At 32.3% G+C, this 19,030-nt stretch overlaps 1 protein-coding gene across 1 annotated transcript; it reads left to right on the forward strand.

The window, feature by feature from the left end:
• Positions 1-5,268: 5,268 nt before the first annotated feature.
• Positions 5,269-11,034, forward strand: LOC133284801 (probable GABA transporter 2). The gene is made up of 7 exons (XM_061481904.1): positions 5,269-5,390; positions 5,490-5,720; positions 7,218-7,315; positions 9,299-9,485; positions 9,950-10,080; positions 10,184-10,420; positions 10,523-11,034. Exons 1-7 carry the CDS (start codon positions 5,315-5,317, stop codon positions 10,910-10,912), a joined length of 1,350 nt encoding a protein of 449 aa, XP_061337888.1. The 5' UTR covers positions 5,269-5,314; the 3' UTR covers positions 10,913-11,034.
• The last annotated feature ends 7,996 nt before the right edge of the window (positions 11,035-19,030 follow it).

The following is a 19,030-nucleotide window of genomic DNA, read 5'->3' on the forward strand; positions in this document are numbered from 1 at the left end:
GAAGAAGACAAAACACGGTGGCATGAAAGGAAACTGATAACATGAACAAATTAAAAATAAAATAAAATGAAATTGTTCTTTTAATAATTAGTAAATGCAATTTTAATTAGTAAATTTGTTTTTTTTTAATTAGTAAATAGTGGCCCATTTGTTTTGCCTAATTAATAAATAAAATAAATATTAATATTAATCAAATATAATAATTATAACAAACCTGCATATATGTTAACTTAATCATCATTAGTTTTGTAATGTCCCACATCGGTTGGAGAGGGGAACGAAGCATGCCTTATAAGGGTGTTGATACCTCTTCTAGTGTAAGGCCTTTTGTGGGGTGTCCCAAGAAACAAAACCGTGAGCCCGAGGGCAAAGCGGACAATTTCATGCTACATGGTTTGGGGCTGTTACATTTTATGGTATCAGAGTCTGGCCTTGGACCGGTGTGTACAGCGGGGACGCTGTATTCCCAGTGGGGGATGATGTAATGTCCCACATCGGTTGGAGAGGGGAACGAAGCATGCCTTATAAGGGTGTGAATACCTCTTCTAGAGTGAGGCCTTTTATGGGGTGTCCCAAGAAACAAAATCGTGAGCCCGAGGACAAAGCGGACAATATCATGCTACAGGGTTTGAGGCTGTTACAAGTTTAATAATTAAATAATAATCATGTCATTAAAGCCCTTTTCAAATATTCTGCATTAATTAAGAAAAATAATTTTGGAATCCTTAGTAGGCATCAAAAAATTATTCCTAAGATAATTAATAATCAATGTAATTTGGCTTTTGGTAAACAGTAATTAATGTAATAATTATGTTATAATTTTAATTAGTGACCTGATTAATAGTAATCATATTGAAATTATAAACATTAATCTGAAATAGTAATTTAGATTTAATATATTTATAATAATTACAATTATTAATTATTGAAATAGTAGTAATTGTTTTAATAATTATATAATTGCAGATTTCATGTTAATGAATAAAACCTAAGAAAAAACATATTAAGTTGATTTAATAACTATTAAAAAAGTAATTAAATAGCCATTACAATTTATTGAATTAGTTAAATATTATTCATGCTATTAAATCCTTTATAAAAAATATACAAATTAACATTGCAATGTTGCAAAAAATGCTTTAGGACAATATAATTATTGTAATTGGCATGATTTAATAGTAATTACTGTTTGTATTAGTATTAATAAATTTGTCTTAGCAATGGCATAGTGACCTGTGTGTAAAAATAAGATAGTATCAATGAAAATTTGTAAAACGTAAATTTAATTACTGTATATTTGCCAAGATTAATTAAATCGACATGAAACTTTAGAGTAAAGTAATAAATACTCTTGAAATTATTTAGTATATGCTGTTGTTATTACAATTGCAGTCATATTTTATTAAATAGTAATTGCAATAGTACCTTAATTATGTAGTCCCTATAATAATTGATAAATTTTACAAATTGTTGTTAGTTAAATGGAGTCATGGACCTCGCATTGACCCCGGTCCGAAAGAGTGGGGTGTACTAGATGAAGATGTGCAGCAATGTCACAGATCTCAGGTGGTGTGGAACGAAGGACATTTAAAGTCTCTGAGAGTGAGATGAGCTTCAAAGGGTAGGGGAATCAGAGATGTACATGACCCAGATGACATCCCCCAGGACCTGCAACAGCATTTGTTGCGTGCAGGTTTTTGGCATGCGACTCGCATGAGAAGATTACCGGTATGTTTCATTTATGAATTTTATTTTATTTATTACAAGTTACCAATAATAACGACCTTTATGCATATTTTTACTTATACGCTCCTCACATGCAAATTGACCATAGGCTGATTACTACACTGGTGGAGAGGTGGAGGCCTATATGACTGGTTTACACCATTTAAACGCCTCCCGACATTGACCGTAAGTCCAGAAAACACGTTGAAAAACCCTAGACCCAGTAATAACTTGTCCATTCATGACACACAGTCTATGTTGAATATGGTAAACAGACCCCGGAGAAAAATTCAACATGTGCGCGAACCATCTTGGCAAGAACGCGTATGACTCGTCCCAATCACCGGAAATCTTAGCAATTGCTTTCTGCTTTCCCTTCCACGCCTTCCTATAAGAAACATTATATCCAAAAAGGGCAGTAACTCATTCTTGTATCAAGATAACGGCCACCGACGGCGAAGCCTTCACCATGTCTGCATACAGATATAGAGCATATTTGTAATTAGTAATAATATCCACCTTCGCATGATTAACACATAAATTGTCGCAGTACGAAAACTTCAACAATGTATAGTACCTAGAATGGCCTCAGATATAAATTGTGAATCGAGTTGTTTGTGATCTTGCGAAAGGGTTGTGCTGACACAAGAATGTTTCCACCCCATTTACTGACTACCCAGCTGTTGCTATTCTTCGGTTTAATTGCCCTTACTTGCCAATTGCAGCCTTCTTCATGCTTACGACATTTCATAGACAACTTCGTGGTAGTACTCTCAACCACTACAGCTTCTTGATGCTCATTCATACAATAATGTTTTATAGCGGCTTGCACATCGCTCTTCAACCGGAACTCTTGTTTCACATACATTTTGTCTCCTCTTGTCCACGGACCACGACCTAAGCCTTCAACATCCAGTATGTCTTCGTTCCGATAATCAAAATTAACAGCCTCATAGTGTGGGATCTCATCCCAAAATGGTGTCACATCTACAAAAAAATAAAAAAAAAGATTTGGCAAATATTAAAGCGGTTAAAAAAAATTTAATCATACAACACGTTCAATGGCTAACCTGATGATGGTGGAATAACCGCATTATTGGACGCAGAGATAACTGTCTCTTGTGTTATGGGATTATCATAATGTTCATCATCACCTCCATCACTATCATTCTGATAATGGTCATTTGCCAATAGAGTGTCTTCATCTTCCTTCTCCTCTTCATTGTCAGGTTCAACATCTACCATATAGTCGCTTTCATCTCCATGCGCAATAGTTGATTGTGTGGGCTGGGGTTCCGACGATGACGACATTTGTGTCTGACTGTTAAGGTCCAACCCACGTGTCGGTGTTGACATTTCGTGTGATGTCTCAATATCCACGTATAACTCAACAAATTGAGACGTAGTAGAGTTTTGGACAAATGTTCCAAGAAAAATGTCAATGTCCTCATCATCAGTTATTTCAAAACCTGCATATTTGCGATTTCCACATGAGACTCGACCCGTTATTGAAGAAATTACCTGATTTTGTTGCACCTTCAACTTTTGACGAATCTTCTGAAGTAGATCTTCAATGGACAAGCCTCGGACAATATACATTGCTCTTTTTTCCCCTTCGAATCTCAACCCGCCTACACCGTTAATTTTAGAACCATTATAATATACAAAAGACCGATATTGTTCCATTGTAATACTGTGTATTTGCAAATAACACAAAAAGATCAGATGAAAGTGGAGATTAAAAAAAGTAAATAAACAACATTAAATCAGCATTACATTACAGCAAGTGACACAAAAAATATTTCGACATTACACAACAAGTGATACAAACAAATTACGACAAGTAAAGAAACTGTCAGTCAAAATCATATACAAAAATAGCAAACATAACCCAAATTCAAAATTTCCCATATTGAGCAACACCGGAAGACCCTATATATAACCAGGCAGGTATCACCGTAAGTGTCAGTGGCGAGATTAATTTTGTTGAGTACGGGACGCTACCCCCACGATTAATTTTGTTGAGTACGGGACGTTACCCCACGAGTATGGCGTGGGGTAGTAGAAGGACAACGTAAACCGGCATCCAATGTGGCGGGTGTAGTTACACGTGGCTGGAACGCGTCACAATAGCTAGCGGATGTGTCACACACGTGGCTTAGTCTCGCCAACAGACATGGCAGGACTGCAACATGTCACAGCAGGTGACGGGAAACGTGGCAAACACGTGACATGGACTGGCGCGATTGGTGCTGATTCCTACGTGGCTTTTGATCTTGTCTTTCTCACTGGTGGGACTTATCTCGTCAGTCAAACCTACGTGTTTGCCTGCTCTACTCTGGACATTCTTTCCAAATGTGTTTCAGCATGGAGATACATTCGAAAAATAACATTAGTACGGATATTTTGCCAATGCTATGTCTATAGCTATGTCACGTTTATATCAATAGCTATTTTTATTTATTATATTTTTCTTTTTATATTTTCATATCATTTGCATGATTCTCTCTCAATCATTTGGAAATTTCTTTAGCGCTAGTGATGCACTGAGTTTTCAGTACATCTTTCACTCATAATATGATATGTATTTGTCAAAAATAAGATACATGTCATATTATAAATAAAAAATACACTGAAAACTCAATGCATTAATATCGCTGAAGAAATTCTCGAGTCATTCACCTACTAGCCAAACTTATTATATATAAAATAAGGGAAATACTACTCTCATTTTACATGAGGTTGTTATCTTCTTTTCTCTCACTTCGAAAATCGTGCCTTCTTTTTTCTTTTTCTTTTTTGCTTTTAAATAGCGGGCCCTACTTGAATTCTCTCTGTAACATGAGAGAACTACTCTCATGTTACATGAGAGTAATATTACCCATAAAATAAAGGTTGTGGTGGGGATTGCAAACAAGCATAATATTATATTTGACTTTTTATATAACAAATTATCTTAAGCAACAATATAGGAATTAGTGCTGTAACAAGCGTAACATTACATGTTGCGTTGACTTTTTATATTATTATATATTAAAATTAATTTAAAAATAATAAAATAATATCAATCTAAAACTTCAGTTTTAATTTTGATTCGATAGGAGGTTATTAAAAAAAAAAAAAAATTATAATAAGTTACCACAAATATGTGGTCCCAAAAAGCATCGACTTTTTGTTCTCACAATTTGGCGTTTCACCACAGGTAGTATTGCGCAGCATGCAAGAAAGTGTGAGGGTCCATGTGGGTTACCCTAGATGTAGGGGGAATGTGGAATAAGAAAATGAAGCACATCCCCTTCCTCCAAAGTAAAAAGTCTTCCCAATTGGACACAGATCATGATTGATACATAATTCGTGTCGCGTGTATATTTATTTCGAAAAATAGCACTAGATGTAAGTTGGAAGTGAACGTGTGAACACGAAGATGTAATAAAAAAAAGTGTCCAAACCAAATCCTAATATAAAACAAGCCCTGCTACCTAGTTTTATACGGCTCAATAAATCATAGATTATTTAGATTCCACCACCCGCATGCTTCGGTTTCTCTTCCTCCTTCTTCTTCCTTATTCAACTCACAACCACGTCAACCATGGCAGACCCACCTAAGGAGAACCGCCGTGATGATGAGGAGGACGCCGGAGCTGCTTTCGTCCTCGAGTCCAAAGGTAAATATTCCAACTCATCATAGTACGAACAATTTTCCGTTTCTTCAATCAAATGGCCACGTGCCTTATTTTCTAACACATGTACTATGTATGATACAGGTCAATGGTGGCACGCCGGTTTTCACTTAACGACGGCGATCGTTGGGCCAACCATATTGTCGCTGCCGTACGTGTTCAGAGGATTGGGTTGGGGGCTTGGGTTCTTTTGCCTTACGGTGATGGGTGTCGTCACCTTCTACTCTTATTACCTTATGTCCAAAGTTCTTGATCATTGCGAGAAATCCGGTCGCCGCCACATCCGTTTCCGGGAACTTGCCGCCGACGTCTTAGGTGATTAAATGCTACCATACTTAATGTCACCGTATAATTTTCTGTCACCGTTTTTATTTTTGTGTACTAATCCTTAGAATCGGTTTGGTAAGATATTCATCTTTAGAGTCAGATTAATTGATTTTATCCTTATAAAATTAAAGTAGAAAATTTAAGATATTATTTTTAGGGTGGTTATATTCCATACCTATTTAGTTTTTTTATTTATTTATCATTATTATCTTTTTATTAATATTAAATTAAATTAAATCAACGATTTCAAATACAATATTTTTTTTAAAAAAAATAATTAGTTACACACCTTTAAATTTTGCTTCTCTCTCATTTATTTTTCTCAACAAGTTATACCTGCGGTTTCTCACCGTTGACTTAAATCCAATCTAATGACGATAAAAGGAAGTAACGGTAAAAAAAATTAAGTAGGTAGATAATATAATCATTCCCAATTTTAGATAAAAATTGGAAAGTTCGCCTTAAGATTTTTACTATATTTCTTAAAAGAAAATCATATTCAGTGAATGTTTGGTTTTGATTATTTTTAATATGGGTAAAAAAAATTGTCATTTTGAATGATATAATTTTATATCATTTTAAGTATAATATATATATATATATATATATATATATATATATATATTTATATAAAAGATAAAATCAACTTATATCGGTGTAAGAAATTTTTTATATTAGCCGTTGATTTTCATGTTTCAGACAATTGTAACTTGTTTGGTTACATTCATTAATGAATTATTGATTTATAATAAATTATCATTGTCAAGATATATGATAATCAACAGTTAAAATTCGGTACAAGATATATTATTTTTACATCAATGTAAGAATATCCTATCCTATATGTATATAGGAGTAATGATCTCTTGACTTCGATGTAAGTTTAACAAGTCTTACTCCACATCTCAACAGTTAATTTTCATCTATATGACAATTATAATTTATTTAGTTATATTTATTAATTAATTTTTAATAAATTATAAATATCATATGGACAAAAATCAATAATTAAAATGAGAAGTAAGATTTGTTAATTTTACTCTGACGTAAAAAATCCCCCTAATATGATAAGATTGAGTTAATAATTTTTTTTCAAATACAAAATAAATTAATCCAATTACTAAATAGTGTGAACTTAAGAAGCAATGATATATATATATATATATATATATATATATATATATATATATATATATTGATGAACTTATTTTTATACTTCAATTATAAAAACTTCAAAAAGTAAAATCAAGTAAAAATAATAATAAGATACAGAAACAACTCATATTTTTTAATAGAAAACAGTATCATAAGCAACTTTGAGCTCATTTTTTTTTTATCCCAAGATAAAAAAATAGATCAGGCATGGTTTAGGCGTTTAGCACCACTCTTTTTTTGTTTTTTGTTTTTTGTTTTGTTTGAGAATTAGCACCACTCTTTTAAAATTGTAAGTTGTGACTTTGATTTTGTCGCTTTTGTTAATGACAGGGTCAGGATGGATGTTCTATTTTGTAATATTTATCCAAACTGCAATCAACACCGGAGTTGGCGTAGGGGCTATCTTACTTGCGGCCGATTGCCTTGAGGTTTGCTTTGCATTTATTCATTTATTATTCTTATCAATTGATTTATTACTTATTATGCATTATTTATCAATTCCTCTGTCTTTTTTCACGTGAGATCAAGTTTCGGTCATTCCCCAATACATAAGAGAAAATATAGCGATTTCGCATGTCATCGGGAAAATTATTTGTCTTTTTAAATTACATAATTTATATTATTTTATTTTTATAAAAAATAAGACTCACACTTTTATTTTTTTCACTTTTTTTCTTTTTATTTATTTATTTCTTTCATTTAAAACGACACAATTTTATATCCTTTAAAATAATACACAATTTCTCCGTAATAGTAATATATACTCATACTCATTCTCACAATCCGTTATGCTTTATTATTTTATTGAAATTCTGAATTTCGTTTACTTTCCATCAATAGGATTGGTCTCTTACTTTATGAGTATCTTCACCTTATAAAGTAAAATCGTTACAGAGATTGAGCTGTGGAAGTTCCCAGACAGAATTTATTACCATTGTTGGGTATTTAATAGGTTTCAGATTTTATTTTAAGGAAAATCTTTATTATTATTAAAAAAATTCACTTTTTCTATCGTTAGTATAGATAATTTATTTAAGTTGTCCAAAACAATATTATTTTGAGACGAAAATCAAGATATTTTTATAATTATAATTTATTTTAGGATTATAATAGTCTTTTTCACTATAATTTTTAATTTTTCAACTCAAAACGATATCATTTTGTGAGCGAATGTAAATAATTTATCAACATTCTCTGTAGAAACATTAACTAAGGTTGTCAAATGTTTATATTAACTATTTATTTACAAATCTAATACAATTAATTTTTTTCGATACCAATCCTAATTATTTCTTTGAAGCGAGTTGTCCCCCGAGTATCCCAATAATCTTTAACTATTTGAACTGGGTATGATACTAATCTTGAGTCAAGACTTAATCACAATTAAAACTCTTCACACCTCCCCAAATATGTATTTGATGAGAATCAAACTAAGATTCTCTCCCCACTCACTCAGTATGTGTATAAATATTTGTATAAAATCTAATAGATTTAATGTTTCTATAATAAATGTAGATAAGTTACCTACATTCGCTATCAAAACGATATCATTTTGGATTGAAAGATTAAAAAATTATAATGAAAAAGACTATTATAACTCTGAAATAAATCTAATTATAAAAATACCTTAATTTTCGTTCTAAAACAACATTATTTTAGGCGGCTCAATGTAGATAACTTATCTATATAAACTGCAGAAAGAATGAACCCAATCTAATATAATCAAATATTTGTATAAAATAATTTTATTTTATATTGAGATAAGATAATCTAAAATAAGATAAAATATCTAAACATTAAATAACAACAAATAATTTCAAATTAAAATTTTCAATTTCAAAGTTAAATTCCAAAATTAAAAATCGTGACATTCATGTTTCAGACTATATTACCCTTCCTAAACCATACAACGTTGAAAGTCTCGTGCACTGGATTACCCTTTAATCAAGTGATTAACGAATGAACTTTCTGATTTATTTAACCTCACTGTTTTCAAGCCATCCAGGATGAGATATTCAGGAAAGGATATATTCGACTCTAAGCTAATAAATTTATTAAATCAATTGATTATTGCAAAATATTTGTTGAAAATTATTTGTCAATTTTATTTTTATTTTTTTGCTTGAAGATAGCCAATGCTAGAATTTGTTGCTCGGATTATGGAGAATTGGGATTTGAACATGGGTTCTTCCATGACCTTGTGGAGTCCTTTGGATCATTTGTGCCGTGCATATATCAAACATTTATATTCTGCTGCAGAAGTGTTTAGCAATATAATGATTTAGAATATTAACAATTTGTGTCAAGTAAATGGCCTTGGTTACAAATATTTCAATTTTTAATCTTTAATTTGGTTAATTCTTTTTTTTTTTTTCTTTTTGCTTTTTTGCTTTTCCTTTATGATGGGGAAGATCATGTACTCCAATATCTCACCTCATGGTTCCCTGAAATTGTACGAGTTCATAGCAATGGTGACAGTGGTAATGATAGGTTTATCTCAGCTTCCCACTTTCCATTCCCTGCGATACATCAACTTGTGCTCGCTGCTTCTCAGCCTGGGCTACACTATCCTGGTGGTTGGTGCATGTATTCATGCAGGTATATTATTAACTCATTGCCACTTATTTACATTTATACACCAATAATCATTCTGTTAACCTTGAATTCTTTAATCTTTTTTGTGCTATTATGGATACACTTTCAAACATAAATCTCAATTCTTCAATTGGATCACATAATTATTAGTCTGTCACAAGGACTATCCTGAAATCTGCTATAACGCCAGCACTAAGTACTTCTCATTCAATTCACTCGGTTCCCTTTAAGTTCCTCTCATTCAATTCACTTGGTTCCCACTAAGTACTACTCATTCAATTCACTTGGTTCCCTCTTGTTTTTTTTTAACTAAATATCATTTAATATATTCGCATGGACACTTTTCCTCCGTGGCTATTTAGAAGTTGCTACTAACTAGACAATGTGGTTTAACAGGATGCTAATACACTGTCTTCCTTCACAATAGAAAGTTTATTTTCTCACCAGCTTAAGGGTTCATGATGCAGGAACATCAAAAAATGCCCCTCCAAGGGACTATTCCTTAGAAACTAAGAAGTCAACAAGGGCATTCAGTGCCTTCACTTCCATCTCCATACTTGCATCAATATTTGGAAATGGCATATTACCTGAGATACAAGTACCTACTGTTCCTCTTTCTAAGTTGAAATATTCTATTTTAATGTTAGTTAACAAATGAAATGCTTATTGTCCTTACATTGACCATGTCATTATGAATACAGGCAACACTAGCACCACCTGCCACTGGGAAGATGGCAAAAGGCCTTGCTATGTGTTATGTTGTTATATTTGTGACTTTCTACTCAACAGCAGTTTCTGGATATTGGGTATTTGGAAACAAGTCCAACTCAAATATTTTAAAGAGTCTGCTACCAGATGATGGACCTTCTTTGGCTCCAACTTGGGTCCTTGGACTTGCCATCATCTTTGTTCTTCTTCAGCTCTTAGCAATTGGCCAGGTTAGCTCACAAAGTTCTCCCTTAATGGAAAGAGCCATTGACCAGGGTTAAGTTTTGTCAATGTGGAAATTCTCTTTGAATGTTTCTACCACCATATCACAGGTTTATTCTCAAGTTGCTTATGAGATAATGGAGAAGAAATCAGCTGATGTTAAGCAGGGGATGTTTTCAAAAAGAAATCTAGTTCCTCGCCTAATTCTTCGAACAATTTACATGATATTGTGTGGGGTTTTGGCAGCCATGCTGCCATTTTTTGGAGACATTAATGGTGTGGTTGGTGCTATTGGCTTCATCCCTCTGGATTTCGTTCTGCCCATGCTTCTATACAATATGACATACAAGCCTCCAAAATCATCCTTTACTTATTTGATCAACATCTCAATTATGGTGGTCTTCACGGGTGCAGGAATTATGGGTGCATTCTCTTCCGTAAGGAAATTGGTTCTTGATGCCAACCAATTTAAGCTATTTAGCAGTAATGTTGTGGATTAAGCCAATGCCTGCATGAATCATGATTGCAAGCATGTAAAGTATATGGGGATATGGAATAGCACACCACATAAACGTTATTTCAATTTTGTAAAACGGGAGACAGCAGAAAGATAAAAGCACCGTCCCCAGCACTGGTGTTGTACTAACACCAAGCTCAGCTCATGAGAGCTTGTAATCTATTAAAGTTCAATTGCATTATAGCAAGTAGAAACTCGAGTTCAAGGTAGCTTAAATCTTCTTGCATATGCTTCATAATTTGAAACTCGAAGCAGGGATGTTTGGTTTGAATTCTTTAGCAAAAAATTTTAAAATATGAAACAAAATAAAAGTAATATGGTATTCTTATAATTATAAATAAAAGTATCAAATGAAAGTAAACAACAGAAAATAAATCAAACAGTCTTTTTTTTTTTTTAAGTTTTGTCCACATACACTTTTGTGTACCGATTAAGGAATTAAAGTAAAATCATTAAATAAAAAAATATTTAACATTTAATTTTTTTTAAAACATTTAATAATTTTTATTTAGATAAATAAAATTATTTAATGAAGGATAATAAAATTTTCCTAATATGTGTTTTTGTGTATAAGAGGCTACGATGTCCTGTTTGTCACGATGAAAGTCCAAAAGTGAGAAGTCTCACATTGTTAAGTGAGGATTATATAAGTGGAACAATCCACAAATTTAAGATCTTAAGATTAGGGGTTGAACCAAAGGGAGTTGATTTAAATAATATATGCTTGATTCCGCTTAAGTAAGGTCTTGAGTTCAAGTCTTATGAATGTAAAAAATCTCTTTTGGGAGAGCTAGCCTCATCATGACATGATATGAATGTTCCCTGTTCAAATAGAATTGCCTCCCGTGAGAATACTTGTGATTTATCCAAAAATAAATTTGTGGTTAAGATGTGGTGTAACGCTGAGACCATCCAAACATAAAATCAAATTAAAGAAAAATGTAGCTTAAGTGAGGACTATGTAAGCATCGATACCTTAATGCTTACAAATTACTCAAATTTAAAGGTTATATTTCATTATTTTATCTTAACAATCCTGGTCATTCTTATATAAAATGTAAGAATTATTTTAACCCCAAATCATGTATATAATTATAAAATACCAAACAATATGAAATCAAAGTTGGGATTGTGCGTACCTTGTTGGGTCTTTACAAAACTGGAAGAAAGGAGGGACTGTTGAAAATAAGGGAACAAAATGCTAGAGTCTTCCTCTCTATTACCTATTTTGATAAAGACAGCCTTAGCAATAGGAGCTTGATAGCTTATGGAGTTTAACTCCAATATAAATAGGCTAGAGAGGGGACCTAGCCAATAACCCATAAAAGAGTCTGTATCCACTGGATCCACCCATCATGAAAAACCAGGGTCACACTAAAGCCTACACTGCTGTCCAACTAGGCCCAATAACAACAGATGTCAGAAGCCCAATTCAATGTGATCACAATGGGCTAGTTACAATAATAATATTGAAATATCCATTAACCCGATTAATATTAAAATACAAAACTAATTAATTAATATTGTCCACATATAAATAAAAATTCTAATTAACATTCATCCACTTGCCAACAATAATAATGTTGATTTATTTGCTAGTAAGATGTTGATTTATTGAATAAAACAAGAGTCTTTTATCTAAAAGCTTTGATAAGAAAGACCTTAGAGTAGCCTCCTTCTTGTATAGAACATGAGTTTAAATTCTTTTGATTTTATTAATTAGTGGGAGTAATACTCAAGCTTGCTTTTGAATATTTTAGATTCCTTTGGTTAGTAGGAGTCATATTCAGTTTGTTTGTTTTTTGATCATTTTTCTATGCAAACTGATAATTATTTTGTGATATTTGTTTGAATTTTCGTAATTGATGATCATCATCATTATTATTTCTCCTGTCGACTGAGAAATATATGTATGGAATAATAGCTTAAATGTGGTTGGATGTCACAAATTTTGAGACCTCATGTTGTATTGTGACATATTGATTTATCCAACCTCATCAATTTCATGTCGTTTGGAAATTGTGTTAATTCAATTTCATGTTGCTTGGAAATTGCAGTAATGTAATTTTATGTTGTTGAGAAATTACATTGAGGACCGATAAGAATTAGTGTGTTATATTATTGATCACATTTTGACACTAATTCTTACTACACTGCTAGGCCTTGATTCATGAAGATGTAATACTCATTGTATGTGAGTAGGGAAGGTATGCCATGATATTTTCGGTATATTGATCGCCATATTCCTATGATGAGGTTATGTTGGATTGAATTGTGTTGAGATGCTGGAATTGGAATATTATTTTTCAAAATAAAATGATTTTCAAAATAATATTAAATTAATTAATATAGCCCAAGTGGGAGAATGTTAGAAATTTTATTTTATGGACAATATTAATTAATTAGTTTTGTATTTTAAAATTAATCGGGTTAATAGATATTCCAATATTATTATTGAAACTAACTCATTGTGATCACATTGAATGGGCTTCTAACATCTATTGTTATTGGGCCTAGTTGGGCAGCAGTGTAGGCTTTAATGTGACTCTGGTTTTTCATGATGGGTGGACCCAGTGGACACAGACTTTTTTCTGGATTATTGGCTAGGTCCCCTCTCTAACCTATTTATATTGTAGTTAAACTCCATGAGCCATCACAAAGTCGGAGAAGAACAGTTGAAAATAAGGGAACAGAATGCTAGAGTCTTCCTCTCTATCACATATTACGATAAAGGCAGCCTCAGCGATGGAAGCATGATAGCTTATGGAGTTTAACTCCAATATAAATAGGTTAGAGAGGGAACCTAGCCAATAACCCAAAAAAGAGTCTGTGTCCACTGGATTCACCCATCATGAAAAACTAGGGTCACACTAAAGCCTACATTGCTGCCCAACTAGGCCCAATAACAACAGATGCTAGAAGCTCTATTCAATGTGATCACAATGGGCTAGTTACAATAATAATATTGGAATATTTATTAACCCGATTAATATTAAAATACAAAACTAATTAATTAATATTGTCCACATATAAATAAAATTTCTAACATAAAAAGGAAAAGAAGAAGAAGAATGATTATTTGTATAATGTTAAAGGGCTTTAAATTAAGTCCAGACGACAGTTTCGAACAATCTCATCTCTAATATGTTTAAGTTTGGGTTGCGTTACTCCTATTTTCTATATATTTGCGTTGACTTCATAATCACAATTAGAAGTGCAAAACAATCTCTACAAAATAAGTGTAAAGTAATTGAACCTGGGATGACAAAAAGAAAAAATTCACTGTAATAAAATTCTGAAGTAAAAACTTTTTTTGATCTCCGACATTTTACTAAAGTTTCAATTTGGTTTTAATTTTTTTTATTATGTTCACATCTTAAATATTACCTTTTCATATGGAGCCTATGCAGTGAACTATAATCAAGTGTGGATTCCACGTCTAATTTAAAACTAAATTAAAATTTTGGTCAAAGGTTAACAACAAAAATAGAGTTTTAACTTCAAATTCATTTAAAGTTACCCGGATTTCTAACTCTTCCTCTAAATTTAAGAAGTATACTTTTGTAATTAAGAACTTAATAACACTTCAAAACAAATTTAAAAATTGAAATGCTGAATATATTTAAATCTCTAAATTTTATTAAAGTAAAATGAAAATTCGTAGGACTTTTCCATATCTTATTATGAAAAATCTATTGAGTTGTATCTAAATTGGGTAAGAAATTCGTAGGTAGGCACGTGCTACTACGTTATTTCTTATCTACTTAAGTAAAATTTTAACATGAATGTGAAAGTACTTTTAACGATATGTGCATTTATACTGGAGTTCATATTATCCTATAACGTTGCACATGTTAAATAATAATTTGAATGCCTATTGTATGCTATAGTGCCCAACTAAGAATTTTCCTAGGAGAGCATTTTTCCACTTGAAACCACTGTTCAACAACTGTTGGTTTGAATAGCCTTTATCAATATTTTCCTCTCTTTTTTGCTTGAATCTTCGTTTTAATTTTAGGGGTTTTGTTTTGAATGAATATTAAAATGTTTTTAATTGGGATGATAATCGCAAGTTACTTAAGCTGGTCATGGCATGCCAGTCAGAATGAAGATATTTAAACCCCTCTCAAATATGATATGTGAGAATCGAACCGAAACCCTTTTCTTTCTATTACTCATCTCTTATTACCAACTAAGCTACTACCGTTTGGTAACATTATAAAACGTTTAATCCTAAAAAAGAATTCTAGTTAAACTTTTAAGAAAAATGAAACCCGCTTTATGTATAAGAGTATTTTTATTAGTCATTTGAAATTATTATACATAATTAAAAACCGAAGATATAAGTAAGTATATTTAAATCGCGCAAACATTCTTTTAATATATATAATACTAATAATATCCAATAATTTATTTTATTCTTATCGTGGAGCTCGTTTTGTCTTGTTATAATCGATCAACAGATACCGGACGAAAATGACCTATTTTATTTTTAACTCAAAGTTGACTGACAGCACTTCCTATCCAAACATATTTATAGAGACCTTTGAATCCAACTCAAAGTTCCAAATTTCAATTTTACAGTTGTTAAGATTATCCATACTTTCCATGATATCACGAGTAGATCAACCACTTTGAACTGTCTCTGTCTGAATGTGTGAAACTGGAAAGTGATGGTTGCGATTTGAATATTTCCACTCTGTTCTTAATTAAGCTATTGCGTATTCCAGCTTCTTAAGCCGTTAACTGTTCCTTTCTCCACAAAACTACCGGTAATCTTAATTATAAATTAGAACGGTTATTAATTAGTTTATATATTAATTAGGCACTCTTTAAATTAATCAAAACTAAATTATTCTCCGAAAAATCTAAAAAATAATAATATCTTATTAACCTAGTGCACTTAAACAAACTAATTCCCACAAATGTCAGCAAAAAGTTTGAACCAAGTTGTCACGATAATGCATTATCAGACGTTACATTTAATAACTGGAGAATGAGAGAAAATGATTGAATCGTTGAAACTCTGCAACCGCATTAATTATAGAGTAAATACCCTTTTTCGTCCCTGGAAATATTTGCGAAGCACAATTTAGTCTATCGGTTTAAAAAAGTCACATTTCAGTGTTTCATTTTTGAAAAAAAGGGCCACGTTTGTCCTTCCGTTAGTTGGCATCTAACGGCCCAACTAACGGTGCACATGTGGACCGTTACTTTGCTGAGTCACTGTTAAGTATGCCAGCGTGGAAGTAAAACGACGCCGTTTTGAAGGTGCCTTATGTCTTGTTGGAGTTTTGAATAGCTGAAGGTCCTATTTAGTCCTTGACAAATTTATCGAGGCCCTATTTAGTCCTTAACACTAAAAAATCACCATTGCAGTAAACCTTTCAAACCACCATTGCAGCAAACCAAGGCTTATGCTATTCGATCAGATTTCCCATTGTCAACAACCACCTGAAACCAAAAAAAGGATTACAACAATCTTTTACAATATATAACGAGCTTTCTACAGTACATATGAAGTGCCAATATGGATACAACCTTACCCAATGAAGCAGTAACCAACCCCTTTGAACGTCTAGGACATCCAATGACCAGTGCCCAGTACCTTTTTTGTAGGATTCTCTTTTTTGTGTCAATCTATTTAAGGATCAAATGGAACAAGGTCAGAAAAAAATGAAACAGATATAGCAACTTGAGATTGTGACCATAATAGACCAATGCTCTGGAGGTTATATCATCCAGGTCAGCCAGCATAAAGCATTTGATGAAAAAGTACAATTATCACTCACATCATCTGACGCCCTGGAAGTTTTCTCGCTGAAGATGGAATGCAAAACTGCAGCACTTGTATGTGTCCTTCCCATCACCAGAATGCCAGAGCAGTCTCTGTCCAGTCTATGTACCTTAATATATACAATCTTGTTCAAGTATCAATCTAATATCTAGTTCATACTTCATATATCCAAGCAACCATCAATAATATTGGCACAGAACTAAAACACAAGGCAAACAATCTCACAAATTTCATGGATGTTCAAGCTTTGTAATGATGATAATAGATGCAACGATCTATGAAAAAAATAATAAATAATTAACTTTTACCATTCTTTTTTACAAAATACCACTTTCCAAAATCATGGCAACTGTCTTGAGTAACAATAAAAGTGTTGTCTAATGAAAAAGGAGAACACATGAAAAAAGAAAAGAAAAGAAAAAAGAACTCATTCTTCCTTTTTCATTTAACGCATTGTTTGCAATTGCAAGGAACTCCTTTAGAAGTGATACCTCTAAAAGGTCGTAAGAGTGAAACCTTTGTAATTAAACCCTGATGCATGAAACAATATATTGCTTCAAAGAGGAAAAAAGTTTCATTGTGGGTTCTTATATTATTGTCATTATTACACAGCCAATGCAAAACTTGAGCAAGTTGAGTACACGATATGATGAGCTCCCCGTCCTCTCTGGACACAAACAGCTAGTGGTGGATTGTGATGTTCAAATCATTAACGAAAAAGTACAATAATTTGAGTCAATGTGATTTTCCTGCGATGAAATGCAGTTCTCCTTCACCAAATACTCTATTCGACTTTAGTTTCATTTTATCATCATCATTTTTATTGAATCAGAGCATAAGCCTTGCCAATAGCATAAGCCTTGGTTTGCTGCAATGGTGGTTTGAAAGGTTTGCTGCAATGGTGACTTTTTAGTGTTAAGGACCAAATAGGGCCTCGATAAATTTGTTAGGGACCAAATAGGACCTTCAGCTGTTCAAAACTCCAACAAGACATAAGGCACCTTCAAAACGGCGTCGTTTTACTTCCAAGCTGGCATACTTAACGGTGACTCAGCAAAGTAACGGTCCACGTGTGCACCGTTAGTTGAGCCGTTAGATGCCAACTAACGGAAGGATGAACGTGGCCCTTTTTTTCAAAGATGAAACACTGAAATGTGACTTTTTTAAACTGAGGGACTAAATTGTGCTTCGCAAATATTTCCAGGGACGAAAAAGGGTATTTACTCTTAATTATATAAGCATATATATTACGCAGGGAGTAAGCGAAAATAAATATGGTTTAAGCATTCATATCTAATTGCCTTGATGCAGTGGGTAGGCCCAGAAAAAAATTGTTTATGTCTGCATATCTTTCGAAATTTTTTTTAAAAAAATTTAAATACATTAAAAAACAAAAAATATAAATAAGAAAAGAAAAAAAAAAACTTTAACTTAACATAAAAAATTATTCTCTAACACCTTTTTTTTTTAATCAAGCTGATTTGTAGTATGACATCATAAAATATCCAATAAAATATATGATATCTCATTTCATCCCAGTATATTCCATTTATTTCTATTTCACCCTTCATTATATATTCAAACAAAGTCTAACCTAACCAATATCATGCTTTACTATTATGCTTAAAAAAAAAAAATTCAGAAATTTATGTCCGCAAGTGGAGATATAGACTTCCAAACAAGTCCGCCACTGGGAAATTTCTAATATACTACCGCCGTATTCAATTTTTTGTACAATCGTCCAATAGAAATTAAACAAGTAAGCTCGCATAGTAATATTTTAAAGAAAAAAACATTGTTTAAGTGTAGGTGTCTAATTTTGAGTGGTGGTAGTACCTAAGACCGACGTACGAAAGATGTTCTCCCGCCACTGCATTAACGGAGAAGCACTCAGTAACTTGCACAACAATGGAAATGTAAAGACTTAAATCTATTGTTGACTAAAAAAAAAAAAAACTTAAATCTATTGAGGTATATATATATATATATATGAAGGAAGATATTCTTACTACCAAAAATTTTCACTACCAACTTACTACCTATCTAATCACCGTTGAATGAGTATTTTCTCTCTCTTCATAAACTTTTTAGCATTCTCTCTCCTTGATCCAATGATGATTAGATTGGTAGTAAGTTGGTAGTGAAAAATTTTGGTAGTAAAAATATCCCTTATATATATATATATATATATATATATATATATATATATATGAGGTAGGATCATTTGACGCCAGTGTCAAATTTGAAATTTGACACCTCATCTGAGAGTCGTTAGATCAAAAAAGATCTACGACTCTGATTTGT

This window comes from Gastrolobium bilobum, unplaced genomic scaffold, assembly GCF_033153095.1.
Source record: "Gastrolobium bilobum isolate Gb01-03AN ecotype WA unplaced genomic scaffold, APGP_CSIRO_Gbil_v1 utg27505, whole genome shotgun sequence".
Classification (NCBI taxonomy): Eukaryota; Viridiplantae; Streptophyta; class Magnoliopsida; order Fabales; family Fabaceae; genus Gastrolobium; species Gastrolobium bilobum.